Here is a 27,045-nt window from a genome sequence, read left to right on the forward strand (position 1 = left end):
AAGAGTGTCAAACTTCTCTTTGTATTTTTAAAAACCTCCGCTGCTGAAGTTATATTTCATGTGGCCGCCACTGCTAGTTATTGTGTGTATTTGGTGAGGATTAAAGAACAATTCCTTATCACTTTCTCACGCCAGTCAAGATTTATAGACTCATCAATACCCCCCTTGTCGTCTCTTTTCATAGCTGAAAATTGCCGAGCTTCATTTTATTTTCTGCCTCCTTTGCATACCGCCGAATCATTTTAGTTCCACTCTAGTGACCTTTGATTTCCATATATCTTTTTGGGATGGGAGACCAGATCGCACAACAGTATCAAAGTGTGCACGTACCATGGATTATATAGAGGCAATAGAATCTGTCTTATTTTCATCCCTTTCTAAAAAGCAAAGGTTCAGAGTAGCAGCTGTGTTAGTCTATCTGCAAAAAGAAACAGGAGACTGGTTAGCACCCGTAGGACTAACATTTATTTGAGCAAAAGCTTTTTGTGGGCTACACTGATGAAGGGGCTGAGCCCCACAAAAGCCTTATGCTCAAATAAATGTGTAGTCCTTCTGTCTTTTAAAAAGCAACCAAGAATATTGGAAGCAAGACTGCCGCTGCACATTGAGTGGATGTTCAGAGAAACGATCCACAAACCCACGGTCTTCTTGAGTGTAAACTAATTCAGACTCATTCATTTGAGTAAGGCAGATGGTATTTCCAAATGTGCATTACTTTGCATTATCACATTGATTCATCCTGTCATTTTTGTTTGCCCAAGTCACCCAGATCCCTTTGTTGCATTTCGCTGTCTGCCCTGGGAACTAACTAGCTTGAATAGTTTTGTATCATCTGCAAATTTTGTCACCTCACTGTTTACCCATTTTTCCAGATCATTTATGAGTATGTTGAACAATACTGGTCCCAGTATCGACTCCTCAGGATACCACTATTTCTCTCTTTCCATTCTGAAAACTGATCATTTATTCCTACCCTTTGTTTCTCATCTTTTAACCAGTTACTGATCCATGAGAGAACTTCCCTCTTATCTCATAAGGGTTACTTTTCAAAAAAGAGTCCTGTGGCACCTTATAGACTAAAGTCAATACTTTTCAAAACTTTTCAGAAGTCAATGTAAATTAAATACATTTTTAATTTTTTTATATGTTTTTAGAAATCTAGATCTGTTATGTGTTTTGATATAACTAACATTATCCTTATGTTAAATTTGCATTATCTGAACAAAACATTTACTTTATTCATATCTGTTTTATATATCTCATCGGTCCTGACACCCCTGTGTAAATTCGAACCCTCCCCCCAATTTCAGTTCCTGGCGAAACCACTGGCTGGGACAGAATGCCACACCCAGAAGATGTGTGCGTTACACAGGCACTTCAGTTGTATGTATATGTTGGTTGCTCCATATGCCCTTGTAATGGTGCAAATCACTGCAGATCGTTTAGCAGGGGAACACCTATGCCGTATCCCTGCACAGGGCTCCTTTCATCCGCTGTTGGATCATTGCATTGTGGGCGTCAGCACAGCTTCCCAGAGCCCGGACACAAACACCTGATGAACAGTTGGCAGAGTCCTAAAGGGTCAACACTTCTTCTATGAAAGCTCCCAACACACATTTCTGGGTCCTCCAGGGAGTCCTCCAGCAAAACCAGGGAAGCTCAGATTTGATATTTTGGGCATTCCATGGTAAACACCAGACAGAGCTGCCCCCTTCACCCCAACAGGCCTTCTCCAGGCACCAGAAAGAAGCAAAAAAGGGCACAAACCTACTTTTTTTCCGCTTACTTCAATAAATAAAACAAACCCCAAACAGTGGAGATTTGTGAGGAAATAGTGCAAATGCTGGTGGCAGAGAACCTTTGCTATGGCCAAAGTGCTGACAGGAGGAGCTGGGCACCTGCCCCATAATCAATTGAGGTATCCGGGGAAGTCCTGTGGGAATACGCAAAGGGATGGGATTTCCAAAAGTGCTCAGTATTGGCTTGACTCTGCTCCAGTTTAAGTCAATGGAAGTTTTACTATTTCCCTGGGAGCAGAGAGTTAGGTCAACCGAGAGGCCCAGGACGATGAAGGTATTTAGATTCCTAACTCCCATAGAAATCAATGGGCGTTAGGTGCCTTTGTGGATCTGGTGCTGAATGCTTTTGCAGATTGCATGCGAGGTGCCTACACATATCTGGGAGGCAGGGATGTATGAACCCCTGGGTAGGTGCTGAGCTCTGCTCAGGGATAGAGGAGGGATGGCTTGTGTCTCCTGGTGCTGCCAGGAGTCCATCTGGCCCCCAGCACAGAATAGAGCGGCACTACCAGCTTTCCTAGCTTGTGACCTGGCTGCAAGAGCCCCCCAGGGATACCCTGACCACCACCTTCCTGCCTCCACCCTGGGGACACCTGCAGGGTGGGAGGGCTGCAGCACTGCTATGTCAATTGCACTGGCTGAGGAAGCCTGTAGGTTTTCTGTAGATTTTCTTTGCATTTCCATCCATGCCAGCAGAAAGTGACCACCGTGCACCAAGGAATCCCTTGTCAGCTTCCATCTGGCTGCTACCTCCTCTCCTTGCTGCTAGCAGTGGGGACATGGCAGTTCTGGGCTGTTTGATAAATGCAGCCTCTGACACCTGTTCTCCTTCTCTTAGGGATGCCCACACAATGGGTCTCTGAGTCGTCCTGAGTGCAATGAGTTTGTGGTTCTCAGTCCAGTTCCTAGTGGACCCACTTGACTCAATCCACCCTGCGACTGGAAGTGGTTATCTCCCTTGGCTGGCAGCATTAGCAGCCTGAAAGGATCAAAGAGGATGACCCCTCTTGGGACAGCGTGTGTGCGGTGGGGCAGCTTGCCCTGTTGGTGCCCCTGCTGTACTCGTTCTGCAGTGAGATGGCCAGGTTGCGGTGTCCAGGAGGTGTCACTGTCCCCTCTATCCCACCATGTTCACAATGGGATCTTTCCAGTCCTAGTGGGTTGGCTTTGTCCTTTCACCCTAAAGATATCATTGAGCCCAGCCTCCTCCAGCCTGGTTGGCAGCCGCACCCTCGCTTTAGGAGCCCTGTTTGACTCCACATGACTCATGCAGTGTGTGTGTGCATAGAGGCGGGGCTTTCTTCCTCCAGGCTTTCCTTCCTGCTGGGGACAGGAGTCTGGAGAGCACTTTAATACACTACACCTGCAACCCAGATGGTGCAGGGCCAGAGGCATCTGCTGCAGATGGTGCTGCGCCTGTAAAGTAAGTGACAGGATTTCCTAGGGCTCTTCCCACCACCCTGCCCAAGCGGGAGTGCTGGGATCAGAGGAGAGAGGCAGAATCTCCCCAAACTGCTGCTTTCTGGGTATGAAGCAGAATGAAAATGAAAGTGAGGGACTGGGCGGGAGGAGGCAGCTCCTGGTGTGTGCGTGTCTTCGGCTTTTCCATTCCACGAGGGGTCTGAGATCTTGGCAAGAGCTCAGCCAAGCAGCCTGTTCCCCAGGACGTGCCTCAGGGTTCTCCACAGGGGCTCAGACCTACATCCAGCCCCGTGATAAACAGCTGGAGCCCGCTGAAGTCGCCTGCTTGTACCAGGGCTGACTTTGCTCTCCTAACAGGAAGATTGCAGTTTCTGCACAGCTGATCCAATGACCCCTGGGAGTGATCAGCTCAGTTTTCGCTGTCAGAGGCTGCAGCCTGTTGAGCTGGTTCATGTGCTCATGCATGAAGCTGCTTTCTTGAGAGAGAAGCCCTGCAGCTTTGGGGGCTGATGCAGGCTGCGTCTCCTCTCTGCACACTGACTAAATCTCCGCCTGCTGTGCTCAGTCTCAGGGTTTGGCTGTGGTGCGGAGTTCACGTGAGCTATAACTCAAGTGCTGCCCCTAATCTGAGCCCAGTCCACACACATAAACCCTTCATTCGAGTGTAATGGTGCTTTTAACTGGAGCTGGCTGGCCCCTCAGGTCATGGGTGGCCTGTGATTTGCCTGTTGGGGGAGGTGAGTCCCTGGCCCTTCTCCTTCTGCCCAAGGCCTCTTCCCCTTCTGCCCCCCCTATCGCGCAGGAGACTAGAGCACCCCCACTACTGCCCCTGGCCCCAGCTCCAGGTGGTCAGGTGGTGTGGCAGCAGTGCCCCCACCCCGGTGCACCAGCCAGCCAGCCAGCCCCGGAGTGTTGGGTGGCCGGGTGGTGTGGCTGCAGTGCCCCCAGCCCCGAAGCGCCAGGCTGCCGGGTGGCATGGTCTGAGCATTGGGTGGGCAGCACAGCCCCGTAGTGTTTCCAATTTATCTACTTTGTCACTAGATTTAGTGACCTTTTTGGTTTTCCTAGTGAGAAAATAAGTATCAAAATGATCAGTGACAAATCTAGTGACTTTCACTGCCAACTTCACTGACATTCAGAGAAAGAAATCACCAACATATATAGTCACAGATTCATTCACAAGCAGCTCAATAGTGTTAACAAAATCCATTCCGTGCTCTTCTTTCTACATTCTGCTGCACACCAAGTCCATGTCATTATGTCTCAGTTGAGCATGTTCTTGGAAGGAATCGAATTCCAGGGCTTCTTGGGCCGAGATAACTATAATCTGCAGGTGAGGAAAAGAAGTTCGTGGAGGCTAATTAAATACTTTGCTAAAGCCAGGAGCACTTCGGACAGAGCAGCGCATTAGCCAGGACTTGTTTTTATCCAAATGTTTTTTTTTTCTGCTCCATAGTAGGTAGCACACCCTGTCATGCAGGGAAAGCCCAGCTGATGCAGCAGGCTGGCTGGGGGAGGCAGGTTAGCCAGCGAGGAGAGCCGCACGGATGGAAGGTGGGGTGGGATGAGATAGGGCCATATGCCCCAATGGGGCAGGGGACACTGTGCCTCCAGGAACGAAGCCCTTTCTACAGGATCAAAGGTGGAGCTAGCTTGATTTCAGTTCCCCTTTACTCCTTTCCCTGGCTTGGCCTGGAGTTAGCTGCCCAGCTGTTTTCAGAAATGAAACCCTGGAAGTGGGCGGAAGGGGTCTGGCTAGTGGATTTTTATTTTCAAATCTACTTTCTTTGCTCCCTGCGGCACTGAACTCAGGCCAAGCGAATGCCCTCCTCCCACTGGCTCTGGGTTCTCCCTTTCACTAAACTGTTGGCTCAAATCCAGGCAGGGCTGGCTCCAGCCACCAGCTTAGCAAGCAGGTGCTTGGGGCGGCCACTCCACAGTGGGGCGGCATGTTCGGGTATTCGGCGGCAATTCGGCAGAGGGTCCCTCACTCTCGCTGGGAGCGAAGGACCTCCCGCTGAATTGCTGCAGATCGCAGTTGCGGCTTTTATTTTTGTTTTTGGCTGCTTGGGATGGCAAAACCCCTGGAGCTGGACCTGCCTGCAGGCTGGCAAGAGCCGGCTGAAATTAACCAACCCCAACCTGCCTGGGTTGCAGTGTACAGAGCACCCTTTTCAATACGCAGAGGGCTGCAATTTCCTTCCCAATTAGCAGAGGGCGCCCTCCTGATGATGACAGTGTCCTGGTGTAGTTGCTGCCGGTGTGCAGCAGAACGTAGTAAGAAGACCATGGAATGAATTTTAATAACACTATCAAGTTGCTTGTCAATGATTTTAGAACACTGCAGGCTCTCCCGGGTGCTGGGACTCTAGCAGGGGCGGCTGTAGACATTTCACCGCCCCAAGCACGGCGTCATGCCGCGGGGGCCGCTCTGCCGGTCGCCGGTCCCGCGGCTCTGGTGGACCTCCCGCTGGTCCCGTGGCTCCACTGAAGCCGTGAGACCAGTGGACCCTCCGCAGGCACACCTGCAGGAGGTCCACCGAAGCTGTGGGACCAGCGGACCCTCCGCAGGCATGCCACCAAAGGCTGCCTGCCTGCTGCCCTCCTGGTGACCGGCAAAATGCCCCCCGTGGCATGCCGCCCCAAGCACGTGCTTGGCGTGCTGGGGCCTGGAGCCACCCCTGGACCCCAGCCCCATCAGGCCACGCAGACTGCTAGTTTAGGCGATATAAGAGATCTCGGGTTGCCTTGTTGACCTTTTATTGGTAGTTCTCCAGTTTGCCATGCACAAAGCTGTGATGGTTTGTCGTGTTCTCTCCCAAGGCCTGAAGCAGCTGGTCAGTTCCTGAGTACACAAGAAGGGAGGAATACTTTAGAAAAGCATGGAATGGATTTTATTAACACTATTGAGATGCTTGTGAATGATTTTGTGACTGTACTTGCCTGGGTATGTGTGTGTGTGTGGTGTGTGTGTGTGTTTATATATATATAATTCTCTGTTGCATTCTCTGGATATAATTCTCTATAAACTTTGTTCAGTGACATTTTTGACAGCTACATCTAAGGACTTTTCAGGGTTTGTCTGGTGACTTCCTGCTATGTGGAGTTGGCAACACTGACTTCCCTCCTTACCAAAACAGAATATTCCCCCAGTACATTACACAAACACACTCCATCTAAATGCACATATATCGGAGAGGGTTCTCCACAGTTCTGAATGCCAGTCTCACAATTCTGACCGTCACCAGCCCAGTCTGGGGAACCCTCTCTTCCTCTCAGCATTGGCGAGGGCTCCGCGCTCAGAGTGTCTATTTCTCCCTCACGCTCCCTGAGCATCAGGATCAGGAGGCCTCTTGTCTCCTGGGTGGCCAGCTGCTATTTCTCTTGCAGCCAGTTGCTATTTCTCTTGGCAAGCCATTTGTAGCTTGCTTTCTGTGGCCTCCAGCCCCTCTGGGAGATCTCCAGTCCTTGGGATGGGAGCCATAAAGTAGGCGTTTATCCTAGTAGTCACTGGACAGGAAAACAACTCACAGTTTGCCAGAGGGTTACACAACAGTGGTAAAACTCTGGGACTCAGGCATAGATTCCAAGGCCAGAGGGCACCATTGTCATCTAGTCTGACCTCCTGGATAACACAGGCCAGAGACCTCCTAGAGCTTTGAGAAAAACATCCAATCTTGATTTAAAAATGGCCAGTGATGGAGAATCCACCATGACCTTGGGTAAATCGTTCCAGGGGTTAATTACCCTCACTTTTAAAAATGTACACCTTATATCCAGCCTGAAGTTGTCCAGCTTCAACTTCCAGCCATCGGATTGTGTTAGCCAGAGGTTCCCAAACTGTGGGTTGGGACCCCAAAGTGGGTCATGACCCCATTTTAATGGGGTAACCGGAGCTAGTGTTAGCCTTGTTGGGACCCGCTGGCCGGGCCGAAGCCCGAGCCATGCCACCTGGTGCTGAGGCCTGAGACCGACTCAGGTTACAGGCCCCCTGCCTGGGGCTGAAGCGCTTGGGCTTTGGCTTTGGCCCACCCGCCTGGTGCAGTGTGGGTCAGGCGAGGTCAGACTTGGGTGCCCCCTCCTGGGGTCATGTAGTAATTTTGTTGTCAGAATGGCGTTGCGGTGCAAGAAAGTTTGAGAATCCCTGTGCTAGACCTTTCTCTGCTAGACTAAGAGTCTGTTATTAAATATTTGTCCCCCATGTAGACACTTATAGACTGTGATCAATCTCCCATAAACATTCTCTGTGTTATGCTAAATACATTGAGCTCTTTGAGTCTATCACTGTAAGGCAGGTTTCTGAATCCTTTAATCATTCTTGTGACTTTTCTCTGAACCCTTTCCAATTTATCAACATCCTACTTGAATTGTGGATACTAGAACTGGATGATTTTATGGTTTCTTTCAGGTCATTGATAAAAATATGAAATATTGTATGGCCAAGAACTGATCCCTGTGGGATCCTACTGGAAACACTGACTTGATGATCCCCTAATAATAATCTATGGAGATATATACCTATTTTATAGACCTGGAAGGGACCTTGAAAGGTCATGGAGTTCAGTCCCCTCCCTTCATAATAGGACCATGTACCAACCTGGAAAGATTTGTGCCCCAGATCCCTAAATGGCCCCTCACAAGGATTGAACTCATAACTATGGGTTTAAGCAGGCCAATGCTCAAACCACTGAGCTATCCCTTCCCCTGTTTAGTGTTACATTTTGAGACCTATCAGTTAGCCAGCTTTTAATCCATTTACTGTGTGATGTTAATTTTATATCATTCTAGTTTTTAATCAAAATGTTGTGTGATGCCAAGTCAAACACCTTACAGAAGTTAGGTATATTGCATCAACGTTATTACTGTTATCAACCAAACTCATAATGTCATCAAAAAAAGATGTCAAGTTAGTTTGACAGGATCTACTTTCCATAAATCCTTGTTGACTTGCATTATTACATTAGCCTTTTAAAATTCTTTATTAATTGAATCCCATATTACCTGCTCCATTATCTTGCTGGGGATTGATGTCATGCTGACAGGCCTATAATTACCAGGGCCATTCCATTTACCCTTTTTAAAAATTGGCACAACATTAGCTTTCTTCTAGTCTTCTGGAACTTCCCCAGTGCTCCAAGACTTATTGAAAATCAACATTAATGGTCCAGCAAGGACCTTAGCCAACTGTTTTGAAACTCTTGGCTGCAAGTTACCTGGACTTGCAGATTTAAAAATATCTAACTTTAGTAGTTTCTGTTTAACATCCTCCAGAGATACTAGTTGAATAGAAAGAGTGTTATCACTATGTGATGAGACTATATCATCTGTTTTTTCCATAAGTACAGAACAGAAATATTTATTGAACACTTCTGCCTTTTCTGCATTATTATTGTTAATTCTAACTTTTTCATCCAGTAATGGACAATATCATTGTCAGGATTCTTTTTGTTCCTAATATATTTAAAAAAATCCTTCTTATTGTCCTTAATTCTGCTGGCCAGAGAGTTTTCTTTGAGTCCTTTTGCTTCCCTTATCACTTTCCTACAATTCCTAACTTCTGATTAATATTCATTACTGTCAACTTCCCCTTTTTTCCACTTGTTATATATTATTTTTTATTTTGATAGCTGCCTTCACTTCCCCTCTAAACCAGATCTTTGTTTAGTCAGCCCATCCTTCTTCCTCAGTTATGGGATTTTGGTTTTGGGGCAACTAGTAAGGTGTTCTTAAATAATTCCCAATGATCATTCACATTTTTCTGATTAAATTCTTCCTCTCAGCTGATTTGGCTTATAATTGTTTTCAGCTTTGTGAAATTGGCTCCTTTAAAGCATTAAAGTCTGGACTTCAGGACTTCATTCTGCTTGCATAGTACAAATGTGATGAAGTCATGATCACTTGTACTTAAGCTACCATTAATTTTAATTGAGATGGGAGTGTGATTTAGTGGTTAAAGCAGGCAAAACTGGGGGTCAGGAATCATAGGCTCTATGCCTCGCTCTGAGAGGGGAATATGGCCTATCAATTAGAACAGCTGTGCTAAACAGCATAGATCTAACAGATTCATGTTAAGTGGATGAGGTTGGAATCTACCATCTCAGAGACCAAGGTTCTATTCCCTGCTGTGCTAGAAAGGACCTTGTCCAACCCCATGGTTTATTTGTAAAAATGAGGTGGCTGATGCTTTTCTGCCTCTGCACCACTGTGATGAATATGGCAATGCTTGTTCTTGTTTGGGAGGGGTCAGGTAGGAAGGAGCAGATGGTCATCTGTGGTCTTCCATTTAGTATTGTCAGGGAACAAGGTCAGAGCTGGCTCGATCTCCTACTGAGCCTACAGAACTGGCTTGGCCTGTGCCAAACTAGCCAATACTGCAGAAGCCTGGGGGAACCAGGTTGCAAATTCACTTAGACGTGGAAACTGGGGGGTGTCTGCAGAACATTGTTGGCCAAGTCACCATGATGGCATGGTAGTACTTTGGGTAAGGTAGACATGCCTTCAGGTGGTCTGTTTTAACATCCTTTTCTCTAATGCTTTGTCCCCAATGCTCAATACAAATATTTGGCCTTAAGGAGGCTGCTGGTCATTATCACTGGTCACAGACTCCTGAAGGGAAGAACCACAGGTGCCCAGAGTCCAATTTTACCTGGCTGATAATAATGACTGGCACCTGGGGTAGCCTGACCTAGTCCTGACCTAAGAGTGGAAGCCTCCCACAATTCCAGCCTGTGATAATCAAGTGGCGCAAGGCCTGAGGTGAGTGCTCCCAGAGAGACCAGCAAGGGGACAGAGGTTGAGCTAGCCTTGTAACCATGACAACCACTATTATGGTACAGGACTAGAGGGTACTACCATTTAGGTGTTTTAACTTATTAATTTCCTTGTGTTTGTGTCAGGACAGCCTGCGCAGATTAAACAGAACGGACAGTTTTCCCCAGGTTGTTGGATTAAGAAAAGCTCTTCAGCACAGCAATGGCTACTTCCAGGAAAAAGCAGATCTTTGTGAAAGCGCCAAGATGGCACAAGAACTCCACATTCATCAGGGGCATTTCATGAAGATCTTATTCTTGTGGAAGTAGCCGCTGTTCCCTTTAGGTCCTTCCTCTGCAATGCAACACAAATGTTAGTGGGCTAGAAAAATCCACTCCTGTGTTGGGTGGACGGCACACTATCAAAGTTGGCTGTACCCATTTCTGACTTTCTACAGTCTGTAGCATTTAAGCTAGAGGTGGGAGATAATCAGGAGCTCAAAGGGTTTGTCTACATGGGGAAATTTACTTGCATAATTTCACCACTGTTGTTATACTGGTATAACTCCCATGTGGACACACAGTCTGCGACAACTATAGAGGCCTGACTGCCTCTTTACATCCTTCTGGCAGCAAACTGTAATGTGTGCCAGAGTGATGTGCAGGGGCCTTAATTTGAAAGAAAACCAGGCCTTATCTGCAACCTTTAAAAAACTGAATAGAACTCAGAAACTAATTAACAGATTTCCTTGAAAGTCCTCAGACAATCCAAGCTTTATTCTGAGGCTAGGAACTGAAAAGCTGAAGTAGATACACATTTTCATACAAAACAGAGGCTAAATTAATAATAATTGGAGATATACCTATCTCTTAGAACTAGAAGGGACCTTGAAAGGTCATTGAGTCCAGCCCCCTGCCTTCACTAGCAGGACTGAGTACTGATTTTTGCTCTAGATCCCTAAGTGGCCCCCTCAGTGATTGAACTCATAATGCTGGGTTTAACAGGTAATGCTCAAACCATTAAGCTATTCTTCTCCCCCTCCAGATTTAAGTGCAAAATGACCCAGCTGTAGATATGGCTGTGCCTCCTTCATGCCGAGCTGTTAACCTGGAGATGGAAGTGTCATTCCTTGCCTCTGTGTGATGTACTTTCCCCTCTCCCTAGACTTCTCAGCAATGCAAGAGCAGAGTGAATAGAATGGCTTCCAACCAACAGACTGCCGTGAGCGAAGGTGAGTGTGATCTATGGGCTGCTCGCCTCATGAGCAAAGCAGTACTGCTCATGCAGTAAAGCTCAGTGCCGCAGCTAGAGCCTGCCCTGGGAGAGGCTGGGACTAGAACAGTGCTGACATTGTAACAGCCCTGCTCCTGCTTCATTCCCTACAGCACCTCCTGCAGGGAGAGGCTGGTATTGCAGTTGCTGTGAACTTCCTCATGGCTGTGCTCCTATACGATTCCTTAAAATGCAACCTTCTGGCAGAGGCTGCATCTGGAGTAGCTGTGATGTCTCAGATAAGGGTGCCAGTTATCAGTGAGTGATATGAGCTCACCCCAAGCTATAAGTGCCATACTGTCTAAGTGCTGGTCTTCTCCACAGATAATATTGTAGCCTTCAGAAAACACATGGATAATTATACATCTGGGGAGCTAAAGAGGCTGAGCGAGCATTTCCGCCCTGACTTGGTCTACGTCATAGAGAACGACATTCTCACTGTGCTGCAGGAACTCACCAGCAGATGCATCATCACTGCTCAGCAGGCCCAGGTACGGACGGCACCACTCATTGACCAGCAGAAGCCAGGCTAATGCTGCCGGAGCTGAATTCTAAAGGCCCCAGGCATTCTAGGACCTTAGAGCTCTCCCCATGGAGACCTGGTCCCTTGCTGGTGACAGAAAGAGGCTAATGCTGGTCATAAGTTCCAGGGAGATATAACAACAGATACCAGAAACCATGGGAAAGGTAAATACAGTGTAGAAGTGAGCACCCAAGCTGAGTGACAGAGATCTGCCCCCTAGTTCATCATTATTATAATTCATTGTTAATTTTAATCACACACCCCCCCCCCCCCCCCCAGGCACACACTTCATATTGCCTTTTTTGAGCTCTCTTGTTCTGGACTGTTCCCTGGCTGGTGGGACTCTGCATCATTCAGCACTTTCCAGCTTTCAAATACCTCCAGGAGTGAGCAAGTGCCAATGTTCCCCACTGAGATTTTGGACTCTGGAGGGCGCTCAGCCTGTCCCTCTGTTCTAGGCCCCTCAGCATCCACCCGTCAGACATCTCTAGATCCAGGTGTGCAGGGAACAAAGATAACTCTTAATTACACTTGGAGCTGGCAAGGAAAAGGCATTGTTAGGAATGATATTTGCCCCTGACCTCTTCTGGGAATGAAAATGCAGCACAGCCCCCAATCTGCATTGATCTGGGGACTAAATGCAACGGGGAGTCAGACATGAACCCAGATCTCTGCCACAACAACAAAATGCCACCACTTTTACTTCCCGACCAGCCCACACTGCCCTTGCAGAACCTTTCACTGCCCTTCTACCCAGGGGCCAGGTACTGGGTTGGCCACTTTTAAGAAGTGGCCTTTAGCTGTGTGGCATTATGTCACTCTTCTGATTCCATTCTAGCAGCTCCATTCCACCCTGTCGTGGCAGGCAGCTTCTGACTCTTTCTTGTCTGGTATCCCGCTGTGGTTTAGGATTACTGTGACTGGGAGAGGAACCACAACTCAGCCAGCGCTGCAGAGAAGCTGGCAGATGACATTTTGGCTATGAACCAGGCCGCAGGGCTGGGTCTCTGGGAGTGTCTGTTTGCTCTGCAAAGCAGGTGGGCTCACCCCAATCTCCATGGGATGCTGGAGGAAATCATTCAGAATGGTAATGTACCCATCACACAGAATGGGGGACACATGAAGTGGGGGGCATAGGCCGTGGGTATAATAGGCAGCTAGCTACCGCGGGATGCTGGGTTGCAGGTTTTTGCTTATTGTTATGTGCCATGCAGGCTCTGAGGTGGCTGAGGAGGCAGTATCTGCTATTCAGCTTCCTGGATTCATCAGTCATCCCCTTGGACTCCAGAGAGATTACTGATTTCTGACGAACCCTCAGCCGCCCCGGAACCTGCATGACGCATATAAAAAGCTCAGCGTTCTTCCGCCGGGTGGCACAGGGTCTCAGGACGGGGCATGTGTCACATTTCTCATTCTCTGGCCAGCACAGCTGGGGTGGTTGGGGATGGCCCAGGCCGACTCGGGGCTGGGGCAGCTGGCCAGCATGACTTGGGCTGGCTTGGGGTGGCTGGGGTTGACTTGGGGCTGGGGCTGAGGCTGGCCTGGTGCTCGGGTCGGCTGACCAATGTGGCTTGGGTTGCTCGGACTGGACCGTCTGGGGCCATCCCAGTGAGGCTGGGCTGGAGCTGGGGTGGCTGGGCCCAGCCCGGGGCTCGGGCCAGCCAGCTGGAATGGTTGGGGCTGAATGTGCTGGACCAGCTGGGACTGGCCTGGGGCTTGGGTCGGCTGGCTGGTGCAGGAGGGTGGGAGACTTGGGGTTCCAGCCACTGGGGGGGACCCTCATGCGGAAAAGGTGGGGCTGGGGAGGGCTAGCCTCCCCGAGGGCTATGTTGGGGGAAATTCACAGGAATCATATGAACAAGTGGCCAGAGAGCTGGGGAAAAGCAAGTGTGACCAGAGCTGGGCACAAGCTGAGAGGAAGAAAGATCTGTGCAGAAGAGGGGACCCCTATTGGCTGGATAAGGGGCCTGTAGAGAGATTGCTGGGCAGAGAGCAACTCCTACAGTGCAGTGATGAGCATGAAAAGAGAACGGCAAATAGCTGGTCAGGAGACAGAGGACTGTGTCCTGAACTCAGACAAGGATGGCTTCATGTTTGCAGAAGGGTGGGGGCTGGTTTTACCAGCCATGTGGAGATGAGCCCAGTGTACCTGTGGTCTCTCTCTCATAGTAGAGAGGAAACAAGATTCAGTTGTAATAAATATAAAAGGGAAACTCAGTGTGGTGTTGCTGATGTTAAATAAAGAGATAAAACTAAGAGCCTAGAACAATGAAATGTGATGGTATTAAGGCCAAATTTGTAACCATAACCTATGTCACAGAATAGCATAGTCTGGGCCTTCTCTCTCTCTCTTTCTAGGTCAAAATCTGTTAAAGGAAAATCTCCTGAATGAAAATGGGCACACTCTTGATGCTGAACTGAAAGGTACCATGATGGAATTTCATCCCTGTTCATGCCAATAAAGGGCTCAGTCATGCCTTATAGGCACTGATCTGTACTGGGGCTGGGACAGAACCTCTCAACTCAGGGTCAGCTTCAGTGGGGCACAACTCCCCAGTGGTCCGAGGAAATACTCCTATAGAGTGTGCAGCTTACCCCCACTGTGAGCCCAGTCATCTCCACTAGCCAGGGCACTCAGAACAGGGCCATGGCCCTGCCTCCTCCTCAGCCCCTTTAGGGGTCTCATGTGTCCCAGAAAGTGCTAGGAGGAGGAAGCAGGATAATTGTGCCATTACAATTGTGTCCAGCTCGGGTAGATGTAGGAAGGCTTCTTACACCCTTTCCCTCTTGTGCAAGCACAGAACAGCTGGGATCAAACTGGCTCTGCGTGTATTGCACTGCAGTGGCATCCACTGGGCAGCTCAGCATGAGTGCCGGGGCTTCTCTGCTCTCTGTCAGTTACACCTGCAGCTGCACTTCCAGGGATCCTTATTTTATAGGCACACGGAACCAGCTGTGGTCAAAATTAGACCTATCAGAGTTGCTGGGTTTGCTGGCATTGAATCACACAAGCTGGAACAGGAAACCTGATGTGATCCTGTTGGATCTCAGTGCAAGCTCCAGGGTAAACCAGAAAGTATTCACGATCTGACTCAGCAGAGGAAAGGGCAGAGGGAAGACAAAGATGTGAGATCAGAGCAATTACTTATCTGTCCAGGCCTCAGCTTGGTATCTGGTTAGAATATAAATGAGAAGAAAAGTGTCTCTATCAGGCCTCTGCTTGGTATCTGCTTGGTCAAGGGCAGTAACGGGGCAGGTCCGAAATGGGAAAGACAGAGAGAAATATGACTGGGGGGGCGCTATGTCTGTCTCAACACATTTCTTCATTCCAGTTTGCCAAAAAAAGCACAAAGATAATCTCTGTGACCTGACATGGATGATGAAGGAAAACAGGAGCTCAGAGACGTCGCGGGGACCTCAGCCTCCCTCCATCTCTAGTCACTATGTGGAGCTGAAGGTTGTCTCAGACTGTCACTTCAAGAAGCAGACACACCAGGAGCATGAGGCTCTGGCCGCGGCTGGGGAGCTGAATGAATATCGTCTCCAGAGGAGAATGAAGAGTGAGCTGGAGCGCATCACCCCTGACCGGCTCTTCCGCTGGTGCTTTCGAACCCGCCGTCTCCCCCTGTCTGTGATGGTGAGTGGAGTAGCTGGCGTGGGCAAGACAACCCTGGTGCAGAAGTTCATCTTTGACTGGGCAACAGGGAAGCACTACCAGAAATTTGCCTTTGTTTTCTTCTTCAAGTTCCGAGACCTGAACGCTATTATTGAGAAGAGGAGCCTAGAATCTCTGCTCTGTCAAACATATCCACACCTCCGGGACAAGCTCCCTAGAGTCCTGGAAGACCCTGAGAAGTTGCTCTTCATCTTTGATGGCTTGGATGAGAGCAAGACTGATTTGAAATTAAACAGAGGTGGATCCCAGGAGCTGTGTAGGAATCCAGAGGATGTGAAGCCAGTTACTGTGATTGTCACCAGCCTGCTGAAACAGACTCTGCTGAAGGGATGTTCTGTGCTGCTGACCAGCCGCCCCAGCAAGTTGAGCAGTTTGGAGGCTGGAGTCTTCCATAGAGTGGCCAGTATCGTGGGCTTCCTCTCCAAGGAAAGGGAAAGATACTTTTCCATGTTCTTTGGAGATGAGCGAGTCTCCAGGGAGGCCTTCGCATATGTGAGGGACAGTCAGGTTCTGTACACGTTATGCTACAACCCGTCTTACTGCTGGATCACATGCATGGCCCTGAAACCCTGCTTCACTACCAAGGCAGGGAGACCACAGTCTGCACCCAAAACAGTGGCCCAGCTCTTTGTCAGCTACGTCACCCATATTATGGCCAGTCATACACAGGAGCGGCCTGAACCTCAGAGGATGCGAGATATATTGATAAGTGTCGGATGGTTGGCTGAATACGGCATCACAAACCACATTCTAGTCTTTGATCTGAAGTATTTACAGGATTTCAATGTGGAGTTTTCTCCATTCCTCAGTGGCTTCTTGGTGGAGAACCCTCAAACCAATGACTCTTCCCAGGTGACCTACTCCTTCCTTCACCTCACCATCCAGGAGTTCTTTGCTGCCCTCGTGCATTACCTAGATTACAAGGAGGACAAGTTCAGAGACACAGTGGCTAAATCCAGGTCCTGTAAGGAAGGTGACTATGAGATCTTCTCTCGCTTCCTGGCTGGGTTCTCCCATCCTGCAACCAAGATGCCGCTGGAGAGATATGTGGGGAAGTTCTCTGCAGAGGCAACTCGCAAGGTTATTGGGTGGCTCGGTGAGATAAACTATGAAGAGCTGCAAAGCCCAGAAGAGCCCGAGGGGAAGAGGAGGCTGATGAACATATTCAATTTGTTTTTTGAATCCCAGAACAGCCAACTTGTGCGTGATGTGGTGGGTAAAGCTGCCCACATGGACTTCTCTGACTTATACCTCATGCCGGTGGATTGCACAGTCCTTGCTTATGTGCTGAGTTGCTGTGAAGAAATACAGCACCTAACCCTAGATTCATGCTTCATCCAGAGCGAGGGTCTGGAGCGACTCAGAGCTGAGCTGCACAAAGTCAGAGAACTGAGGTAGGAAAAGAGGTCAGGTGTAAAGTTTAAAATATCAGGGACTTGGGCTGTCAGGTAGTTGGTGATTCCCGAGAGTGTTACAGTTATGGACATTACACCATTCTGTAACATACAAGATCCAAGTCCATGTTATACTCAGCCTCTGTCTATTTCACTTGTGGCCCATTTTGCAAGAAAAAAGTCATTTCATGGACCAAACATCTCACCTCCCTAAGGCTTGCTTCCCAAATACTTAATTCTGCAGACCTCCAAGGAAGGGATCCATGGATCACTGGGGGTCCACAGACCCACAAGTGGAACCGTCTATCTAGCTCAGGATTTTATACTGGCACCCATCATCACAGTATGTGAGCACCTTCAGCGTGAAATCTATAGCAATAGTGAAGTCCTTAGTCTGGATGTCATGAAGCTCCAGCTCTTCTTTATTTTCAGAGTCAAAACTCTGCTTGGAGAAGGGTTTTTGTTTTTAGATTTTTTGAGCTTTTATTAAGTTTCTCTCTTTGGTGGTGGTGGGGGGGGGGCGGGGGTTGGTAGAAGGCATGTCCGTGTGCCATGGCATCCTTAGGGCAGAAAAGCTACTGTATTATTATCACTTAGTGGGAATGAGAGTTTCCTGAAAAAGACAAGTTTGGGCCTCTAGGCACCAGAGATTCAAATCCCAGGGGGACCCGCTTAGCAAAGAGAGACACTGAGTTCCAGGGTGTTACTGGATGTGTGTGCTTGGAAGCAAGGTCCATCAATAGCTATTAGCCAGGATCGGCAGGGATGCAAAACCCGTGCTGTGAGTGTCTGAGCTATTATACTGGGCAACATCTAGATTAAGCAGTTTTTCTCACCCCACTGGGTACTGCAGTCTTTAGTATACAGGTTTGTCCCTTAAATCTGGGCCAGTCTCTTCTGTTGGAGTCTTCAGTCTTCTGAGTCTCCGTGTTGCTTTTGCCCCAGTGTCCTGAGACAGACAAATTCCTCTTCCTCACTGAGGTGTAGTGCGCTGCAGCTCCTGCCTGTCACTGCAGAGCAGGTTGCATGTCAGTGCTAGTCTGTGTCATGGGACCCAGTTCTGTTTGTCTTGTGCGCCCAGCGCTCTCACTGAATTCACAGGAGCTTTGAGTGGGCAGGATCAGGCCTTGCACTTTGGGAGCCTGTGGCATGAAAAGTCCTCTCACGGTAGCTGCAGTGCAAGCAAAGGTTAAGGTGCACAGCCCCCACCTTGCCTGCAGCCACAGAGTTATGGCTAGAGCGACACTGTGCTGTCACCGTGTGTTGTAGGGTGTTCCTGTGGCTGTAGCTGTGAGCATGTTGGGGGCCCTGCTTTAGGCAGAGGTAGCTCAGGGAGGGGGACACTGGGTGTGGATGGAGGACTTGAGGAGGCGCTAGGCACGGTGGGAGTCAGAGCAGGTTTCAGAGCATGCCGAGGGTCTGTCTACACTGTGCTCAGAGGTGTGACTGCAGCTGAGCTAGCTTTGATCTAGCTCAAGTGACAACAGCGGTGAAGCCGCAGCAACGTGAGCTACGTGTGCACAGTCTGTGCTGCTGTTATCTGAGCCTGCTGGATCACGTCAGCACGCGCTGCAGTCACCCCTCTGAGCGCAGTGTAGTGTGAGCGGAGGCAGGGCAGCCCGCACGAGGAGAGTGGGAGCCAGCCAGGGCGAACAGGGGAAATGCCAGTGGGGTACCAGAGAGAGCCATGAGACAGGGAGGAAGCTCAAAGAGAGGATTGTGAGGCATAGGGAGGATTTATGGATTGGAGAAGGAGGAGGAGCGAGCTGTGGAAGGATTTGATGGGTCTGGAATTGATGTAAATGAGGTAATGCATATTGAACAAACATGTAAATCCTCCATTGCATAATTTGCATAGCACATCCAGCTTTCCAAACCCACAGCCTTGGCAGATTTGTCTCCGTATCCAGCCTGAAATGGTTTGTTCTTTCATTTCTCACCAGCCTCCTGGATAACGATCTGAAGGATCCTACAATGAAGGATATTTGCAAGGCCCTAAAGCACCAGAACTGTAGGCTAGAGACTCTGAGGTAATTCAGTATCGCTCATTTTCAAACGTATTTCATGTTCTGAAGTGTCATGGGGCTTGCAGCCTGTGTACATGGGGATGGCAGATAAACTTGGGGCTCCGCCATTTTGACCTGGGTGATTGTCTGTTTTTGTTTTGTTTTGTTTTGTTCAGTACATGGATGGGGGATGGGAGATGGCCAGGGAAAATCCAGGATGTGCAGGAAGTTGTGGTGGTCATTTGGAACATGGCTCTTTTCCCTTGGAGTTACACGGAACCAATGTTCCAGCAACGGCCATGCTAGGGACCTGTGAAATCCAGCTCCTCCTGAGTGCTTGTGGTCACTTGTGATCCTTTGGCCGCTCACTCTGCCAGCTGTAACCCATCCCCCTTGAGATCCTTCTAGCTCAGAGGCCTGTCTGGGTCTCCTCCCTGCCAGGCTGGCTCCTCAGTGTGGTTTGTGCTTTATCCCTCTCCACCTCCTGGGGCCAGGTGTGCTGCTCCCACAGGGCTCTCAGGCCCTGCAGGGCCAAGGAGTCACAGGATGAGTTTGAGAACTAAACCTGGGTCTCCTACTTGGCTGCATGCAGCTCAGACTCCAGTTCACCAGGCCTGTCCCCCACTCCTCCTCCCTGGCTGTGACGTGCGTTAAAGTGCAATGTTACACGCTCCTGGGGCGGTGTGTGCTTGCATTTCAGCAGGTCACTCTGCTAGAGTCCCAAAGGTAGAATCACATCCCAGCATGTAAACTCTTTGGCTCCCAGTAGCAGTCTGTAGTGCTGCAGTGCAGGGCACGTGTTAAGCGAAACGTAACCGTCTCCTACTTCAGCCTCATTCTTCCCTGGGGCTCCTGCCCTCTCTGCGCATGTGGCCTCTGTATCCTATCCCCATCTGTGTGCCATTGGTTCTGACGAGTCTCTTCTCTCCTGGCTGGCTGATTGTTCTCTGGGCCTCTCTCCCATTGTGTCTCTCACTCATTTCCTTCCTACCTCCGTTCTGATTTGTCAGCACGTTGTTCTGTTCTCTTGTTTGTTCTCACTCTCTTCCTGACTTTGACAGTTTCTCTCACTCTCCTCTTTACCCTTTTCTGGTTTTCTCTCTCATTCATTTTGCTCCTTCTCTCCCTGCCTGCTCTCTAGCCTAGGGAGGAACGCGTTCACTGAACAGTGCTGTGAAGAGCTGGCATCTGCCCTTGCAGAAAACCGGACCCTCCTGAGTCTTGAACTCAAGAAGAATAAACTGCGGACAATGGGCCTTTCTTACCTGTTAAGGGTGTTTGAGTCCCCAGAGTGCAAGATTTGGAAATTAGGGTAAGTATCAGTCTGACAGTGACGCTTCTGCTCTAGGGCACCAAAGGTTTCCAGGGTGTTTGCTCTTCCCCTCTAGACACCTGTGTTTGTCTGTCAAAGCCCTTCACCCCTTTCCTGGCATAAGCATCATTTCAGATCGTGTCAGAGAGGGTGACACAGAAACAAGGATTCCCAAGGGTACAAAAAATCTTGTCAGGTTCACAAGGTATGCTGGTCCCATCTCCTGTGGAACAAACCGCCCAGGGAAAGGGGAGGTGAAACATTCCTCCCACTTCACATCCTTGGCAGGAATGGCCAGCCCTGCCTTGATCAGCCAGCACTGCTCTGAAATCCCAGCCCGAAGGATCTCAAGATCCGATCATGCCTGGGGTCCAGAAGCAAAATGCTTTCCAGAAAAGAGCGGTTGGGGCTGTTCTGATCTTATGCTGGCGTGAGCACAGCAGGGAGTGGAAATGGAGGGGTTTCTACGGGCTCAGATCACTGGTAAACTATGGCACTAGGAAGAATTATTTCTGGGAAGTTCTATGGGCTATGTCAGCATTTTGCAAAGTTTGGGTCGTGGCATGTAAGGCACTGGGTCGCTGTGGTCATCACCGCTGACCAGGATGCTAAAAGTCCCGTCGACGGTGCTGCCCAGCTAAGGCAGGCTAGTGCCTACCTGTTCTGACACCGCGCTGTGCCCCGGAAATGGCCAGCAGCAGGTCTGGCTTCTAGGTGGTGGGGGTACAGGGCTCCATGTGCTGCCCCTGCCCCAAGCACCAGCTCCGCATGGCCAATGGGATCTAGGGAGAGGGGGCAGTGCCTGCAGGTGAGAGCCACGCACTTCTGCCTTGGAGCCAGACCTGCTGCTGGCCGCTTCAGGCACAGAGCAGTCCACATGGCCAGGACAGGCGGGAAGCATGCCTTAGCTCGCCTGCTGCGCCGCTGACCAGGAGCTGCCTAAGGTAAGTCCGTGTCCCAACTCCTGCCCCAGCCCTGAGGCCCCCCCCAAATCCCAGAACCTCTTCCTGCACCCCAAACCGCTCGCCCTCGGCCCAACCCTAGAGCCTGCACCCCTAGCCCAGAGCCCTGACCCCCAATACCCTGCACCATCCCAGAGCCCCCTCCTATACCCCAAACCCCTCACCATTGGCCCAACCCTAGAGCCTGCATCCCCAGCCCAGAGCCCTGACCCCCTTCGCACCCCAACCCCTGCCCCAGCCCTGAGGCCCCCCCAAATCCCAGAACCCCTTCCTGCACCCCAAACCCCTCACCCTTGGCCCAACCCTAGAGCCTGCACCCCCAGCCCAGAGCCCTGACCCCCCTCGCACTCCAACCCCCTGCTCTAGCCCTGAGCCCCCCCAAACCTGGAGCCCCTCCTGCACCCCAAACCCCTCATCCCCGGCCCCACCCCAGAGCCTGCATCCCCAGCCCAGAGCCCTGACCCTCAATACCCTGCACCATCCCAGAGCCCCCTCCTACACCCCAAACTCCTCATCCTCAGCTCCGTTGGGTCACGGGCATCAAAAATTTTCTTCAACTGGGTCCCCAGGAAAAAAGTTTGAAAACTCCTGGGCTGAGTTGTGCAGGAGGTCAAACCAGATGATCTTAATGGTCCCTTCTGGTCTGAGAATCTATGCATCTAGTGGATTGGGATTAGGAATTAGCATGGTGAAGAATATGGATGCAGCCCCCGTGCCAGTTTTAGATTTGTTAAACCTGTGTGATTCTGCATATGTGGTGAGATTAGCAGAGAGGGGGAGCGAGGCAGAAGGAGGCAAAGTGACATGGACCAGTAAAGTGAGGATAGTGGGGAGATGGACATAGGCAGCCAGACAATGCAGGAAGCCCTGTCAATGCTGTGCTGTAGCCTTTGTCTAAAGTATGTGTCCGATGTTCTGCTGCAGCCTCCAGGGAACTGGTTTGTCAGATGAATCCTGCGGGAGCCTCTGCTCTGCTCTCTCCAAAAACTCCAGCCTCCGGCATCTGAACCTGAGTGCGAATATGTTCACTGATCGCTGTGCTGAAGAAGTGCATCTCCTTATCCTGACGTGCCCTAGCCTCACTGAGATCAGGTAAGGCGGCAACCCTGGCTCGTCCTGCAGGGCAGACACAGCGAATTTGTTTTCTTTTCTGATCTCGTTATGCACACCCCCTTTGCCTGTGCAAGGCTGTTGCATAATTTCTTTATTCTTGGTTATGGAGAGGTTGACTGGGGAGAGATGCCTCAGGGGACTGGGAATAGATCCAGTCCTGGTTGGTGGGGACCAAAGGTCACTGCTGTCCCGTGGCTGGTTGATGATCCATGTCACAAACTTTGGTGCTTTTAACCACTCCCTAGTGAACAAGTATCACATCACAATAGTCAGTATCCAACCTGGCATCACTTACCCCGGTTTGATGGCAATCTCAGCAGAGAAACCAAGGAAGACATGGGGTGCGGAGCCCGGCCGGTTCTCTCAGCACTTGAAGGGTCCTGCCGGGTAAGGGATGAGGCACTGACTAGTGCCAGTGCGCATGGCAGGGGCACGAGGGCTTCCTGTGCTGTGCTTGTTCTGGGAATCTGCCGAGGAATCAGACTCCAGTGATGTCTGTTCAGCACTTGTCACGGTCCAAAAGTCCCCTGACCCCCAAATAATGATTTAAAGAAATGATTGCCATTTGTGTGTTGTTTTTCCGAATGGAGGAGCAGTCTGGACAGGAGCTATTCAGAGTGGGCCTCGCCCAGCTGAGTTGGCGTTGCACATCCGTGGGCAGAACCATGTAATGAACAATGCAGAGAGCTCTGTGGATAAGAGGTGATGGGAGTCTGTTGGTCAGGCTTTAGAGAGTTTTTAAGCTGTCTTGGTGGTTCAGTGCCAGAGACTAGTGACTCAGTGGCCAAACACCCGTGAAGGCCTTGCGGTGGGGAGTGTGGCAGCTTTACAGGGCTGTGTGGACATCGCATTGAAGGGACCTTTTCTGTCTCTACAAAGATTGATCACAGGGACTTGAGATAACGTACTCCTGACTATTCCACCCTCCTGCTTTCTGCCCTCCCAACTTTCCGGATTTTTATACCACACCCATCCCTGTGGTGCTTTCCCAGTCCTGCCCCTCCCTGGTCTATTCAGAATGCAGCCAAAGTCACCCGGCTGGCCTGCCAGTTGGACTCCATCACTCCCCTCCCATTTAACCCAATCACCTCTCAGAGTCTCACTTCACATCTCGCCCCAGTGCTGCTCCGGTCTAAAGCTCTGCTCTTGTTACTTGGCAGTGTGGTTCCCAAACTTTGACATGCCAGGTGAGACCAGGGTTGCTGGGTAACAAGTGGAAAGATTATGTAGTGGTTAGGAACTGGCTTGAGATACCAGCATTCAGTTCCTTGCTCTGGCACAGACTTTCTATGGGCAAGTCACTTAGGATAAACTCTTCAAAAGCCCCTAAAGTTCCATTTCCAAAACTGACTTTAAATGATATTAAGGTTTTGTTGACTTCCATGGAGACTTAGGCCCCTGATCCATGTTTAAAAATGGGATTTGGGATCCTAAGTCACTTGGATGCTTTTGCAAATTTTACTCATAGGACTTGTCTAGAAGAACAGTGAATGCTGGCATATATACCTACAGTGCACCAGGGTGCCACACATTAAGTGTCCGTGCGGACCCTACTACTGCATGCTAAGAGCTCCTTAGTGCACATTGACTTGTTCTGCTTTGAAATGGGTGTAGGTCAGCGTGCACTAGGGAGCTTTCAGCATGCAGTAGCAAGGTTCACACGGCTAGTCTGTGCACAGCGGGCTAAAGCACTGTAGATTACACCCCCTCCTAAGGGTGCTGCACGGGTAAATATGCTAAGACTGAGAATAGAGCCATATAAATACCTAACAGAGAGAGCAACAGCAGAGTCCTGTTCATCTGTGATATGAGTTACCCAAGGGTAACTCTGGGTATTTTCTGTTTGTCTTCTAGGCTAGGTTTGAATGACTTCTCTCCAGAGGTGGAAAAGCAGCTGAAGAACGTGCAGAGAGAACGGCTGGACATTCATTTTTAAAGAACAGAGCTGTTCTGTTCCATGCTGTGAAAGCAGCACTGGATGCTAGTGATGCACTGCCTGGTGCAGTGTCTACTGCCTGTGATTCAGTGTGAGGGGTGACAGCTGGAGATTAAAGCACACTGCATAAGACATATAGGGGCACATTGCAATGAAACTCAGGCCAAACTCCTATGATGGATCTGCTGAGCTGGGGACTACAGTGCCCGTCAGTCCCCTCCGCACAGCCCCTTCCTCCTGGCCAGGTAAGGAAGTGGCAGCCACATGGCAAGTAAGTGGCTCCAGGGAAACTGAAACAGCAACCGCATGGCAAGCAGGGAGTTGGAGAGAAGCTGAATTCAGAGTGGAGTTCCCAGGAATCATATGTGTGGAACAGAGCCATGTGGGACTTATGGGGGAGCAGCTGCACTGGGCAGGAACCCAGCACTGAGAGGCCCCAATGCCAGACACTAACTGAGCCTGGCCTGGAAACCTACAAGTTCCTATTTGCTTGGAATAGAGACTGAACGGGATAGGGCACCCCAAGCACAAGGTGGGACAAGCCCTGACTCTCGATTGGACTGCCCCAGGGGCCCAAACATTTACTGCTATCGCTCTGTTTGAACTGTAATTGTTTAAGCCTCTGTACCTAAGGTATCTCCACCTTTCCTTTGCTGCTGGCATTTCTAAAGCATTTCTGTTCTTGATATGAAAATTATTGTCCCCTCTGGCTAAGCAGCAGTTCTGCAGAAAATGCCCTAAGGGGTTACAGTGGACAAGAAGCTGGATACGAGTCAGCAGTGTGCCCTTGTTGCCAAGAAGGCTAATGGCATATTGGGCAGTATTAGCAGGAGCATTGCCAGCAGATCAAGGGAGGTGATTATTCCCCTCTATTTGGCACTGGTCAGGCCACATCTGGACTATTGTGTCCAGTTTTGGTCCCCCAAGTACAGAAGAGATGTGGACAAATTGGAGAGGTTCCAGCACAGAACTACAAAAATGATTAGGGGGCTGGAGCACATGACTTATGAGGAGAGGCTGAGGGAACTGGGGTTATTTAGCCTGCAGAAGAGAAGAGTGAGGCAGGATTTGATAGCGGCCTTCCACTACCTGAAGGGGGGTTCCAAAGAGGCTGGAGCTCGGCTGTTCTCAGTGGTGGCAGATGACAGAACAAGAAGCAATGGTCTCAAGTTGCAGTGGGGGAGGTCTAGGTTGGATATTAGGAAACACTATTTCACTAGGAGTGTGGTGAAGCACTGGAATGGGTTATCTAGGGAGGTGGTGGAATCTCCATCCTTAGAGTTTTTTTAAAGCCCGGCTTGACTAAGCCCTGGCCTGGATGATTTAGTTGGTGTTGGTCCTGCTTTGAGCAGGGGATTGGACTAGATGACCTTCTGAGGTCTCTTCCGTCTCTTCTATGATTCTAAGAGATGATTTTTGTGGATTGTATTATACAGCAGGAGGTCCTCTGCAAAAATGTCCTGGACATTGATCATATTATTCACACAGTAGTGAAAATAGTGACCTACATAAGGGCGAGGGGATTTAGTCATTGGCAATTCATTTCCCTTCTTGAAGACACTGACACCGAAAACCAAAACTAACTTTATCATACAAATGTCCTCTGGCTCAGCCTAGGAAAGATATTGCAGTGAGTGTGAGAGCTCAGAGATGAAATTTGCACTTTTCTGGAAAAGAAAATAATTTTCCTGAATTAAAGAATTCAAACCAGGTATGCGACCTCGCTTCTGGTGTGGATATCTTGGCACATTTAAATTAACAATGTAAAGCTGCAAGGAAATAATGTGTTTGTACACAAATTGTATTCTAATGTGACAGCTTTCAAAACAAATTAAGAACAAAGTGTTTGCTCACTTTCCAACACTGAAATCCTCAGAAATGTCACCAAAGCAGACAGAAAATTACAGCAAAATTTTGAGTGACTTGCACAGAGAATTTTCTCATCGACTGTCTGTCTTTGCGAAGATAGAGAAGATACTGGAGCTGGTGTCATGCCCACTGTCATTTGACTACAAGAAAGTCCCGCAAGAATTACAACTAGAGCTCATTAATATCCAGTGTGATTCCACCTTAAAGGAACAGTACAATTCAGAAAAACTGGAAAGGTTTTATGACTCTTTGAATGAAACAGAGCTCCCAAATGTCCGCAAGGTGGCACAGAAAATCTTTATTTTGTTCGGCTCCACCTATGTGTACGAACAAACATTTTTCCTGCTGAACTACAACAAATCTCCTTCCCCGATCCCAGTTAACTGACCAGCATCTCAGCTCAGTATTACTGATTTCCACAACAAGAATGACACGGGACTTTAATGCCCTTGTAAAAAACGGTGATCAGCTGCATTGTTCACATTAATCAAAGAGGGTGTGGAAAGGGGTTAAGTTTGGTGTAATAGATTGTTATGATGGTATATTTATAATAGTAAGTAAGGTTTTATGTTTATTTTCACTAAAATGTATCTTTATTAAATAGAGTTTCTTTGAATATCTCTGAATTGTTAATTTTGTGAGTGTTCATTGCCTACCATACAATTTCCATACCCAGATGTGGTCCTGAGGCCTAAAAGGCTGCCCACCCCTGCTCTAAGAGGCGATACTTCCTCTCGCACAAGCACAGAGTCGGAGTGTAGCAAAAACTTTTAATAAAAGGAAAGAAGTTACTCAACATTTATTTGGGAAAACACTGCAACTAAGATTCACAAACATAAACCATGAGCAAAAGACCCACCCCCAAGTAAGTTGGGCAATGTCCTTTTCCCTTCGGGTTCTTAAGTCCTGCAACCCAAAAGTCCCTTTAACATGCCCGTCTCTTCTTTGCATCCCACTCACAGTTGTTTTCCTTGGCCAGTGCAGTCCCAGACTTCAGATGTTCATCTGCGG

General features: G+C 49.2%; 1 protein-coding gene across 1 annotated transcript; it reads left to right on the top strand.

Annotated features, from left to right (window-relative positions):
• Window positions 1–1,563: 1,563 nt before the first annotated feature.
• LOC116816134 (NACHT, LRR and PYD domains-containing protein 6-like) lies at window positions 1,564–26,667 on the top strand. Its single transcript, XM_032765150.2, is given in 11 exon segments — window positions 1,564–3,137; window positions 3,139–3,222; window positions 11,136–11,202; window positions 11,568–11,734; window positions 12,676–12,853; window positions 14,125–14,190; window positions 15,099–16,836; window positions 18,780–18,866; window positions 19,984–20,154; window positions 22,041–22,208; window positions 24,084–26,667. Coding segments are annotated over 11 exon segments (2,886 nt in total). The 5' UTR covers window positions 1,564–3,059; the 3' UTR covers window positions 24,166–26,667.
• The last annotated feature ends 378 nt before the right edge of the window (window positions 26,668–27,045 follow it).

Source organism: Chelonoidis abingdonii, chromosome 11 (genome assembly GCF_003597395.2).
Source record: "Chelonoidis abingdonii isolate Lonesome George chromosome 11, CheloAbing_2.0, whole genome shotgun sequence".
Lineage (NCBI taxonomy): Eukaryota > Metazoa > Chordata > Testudines > Testudinidae > Chelonoidis > Chelonoidis abingdonii.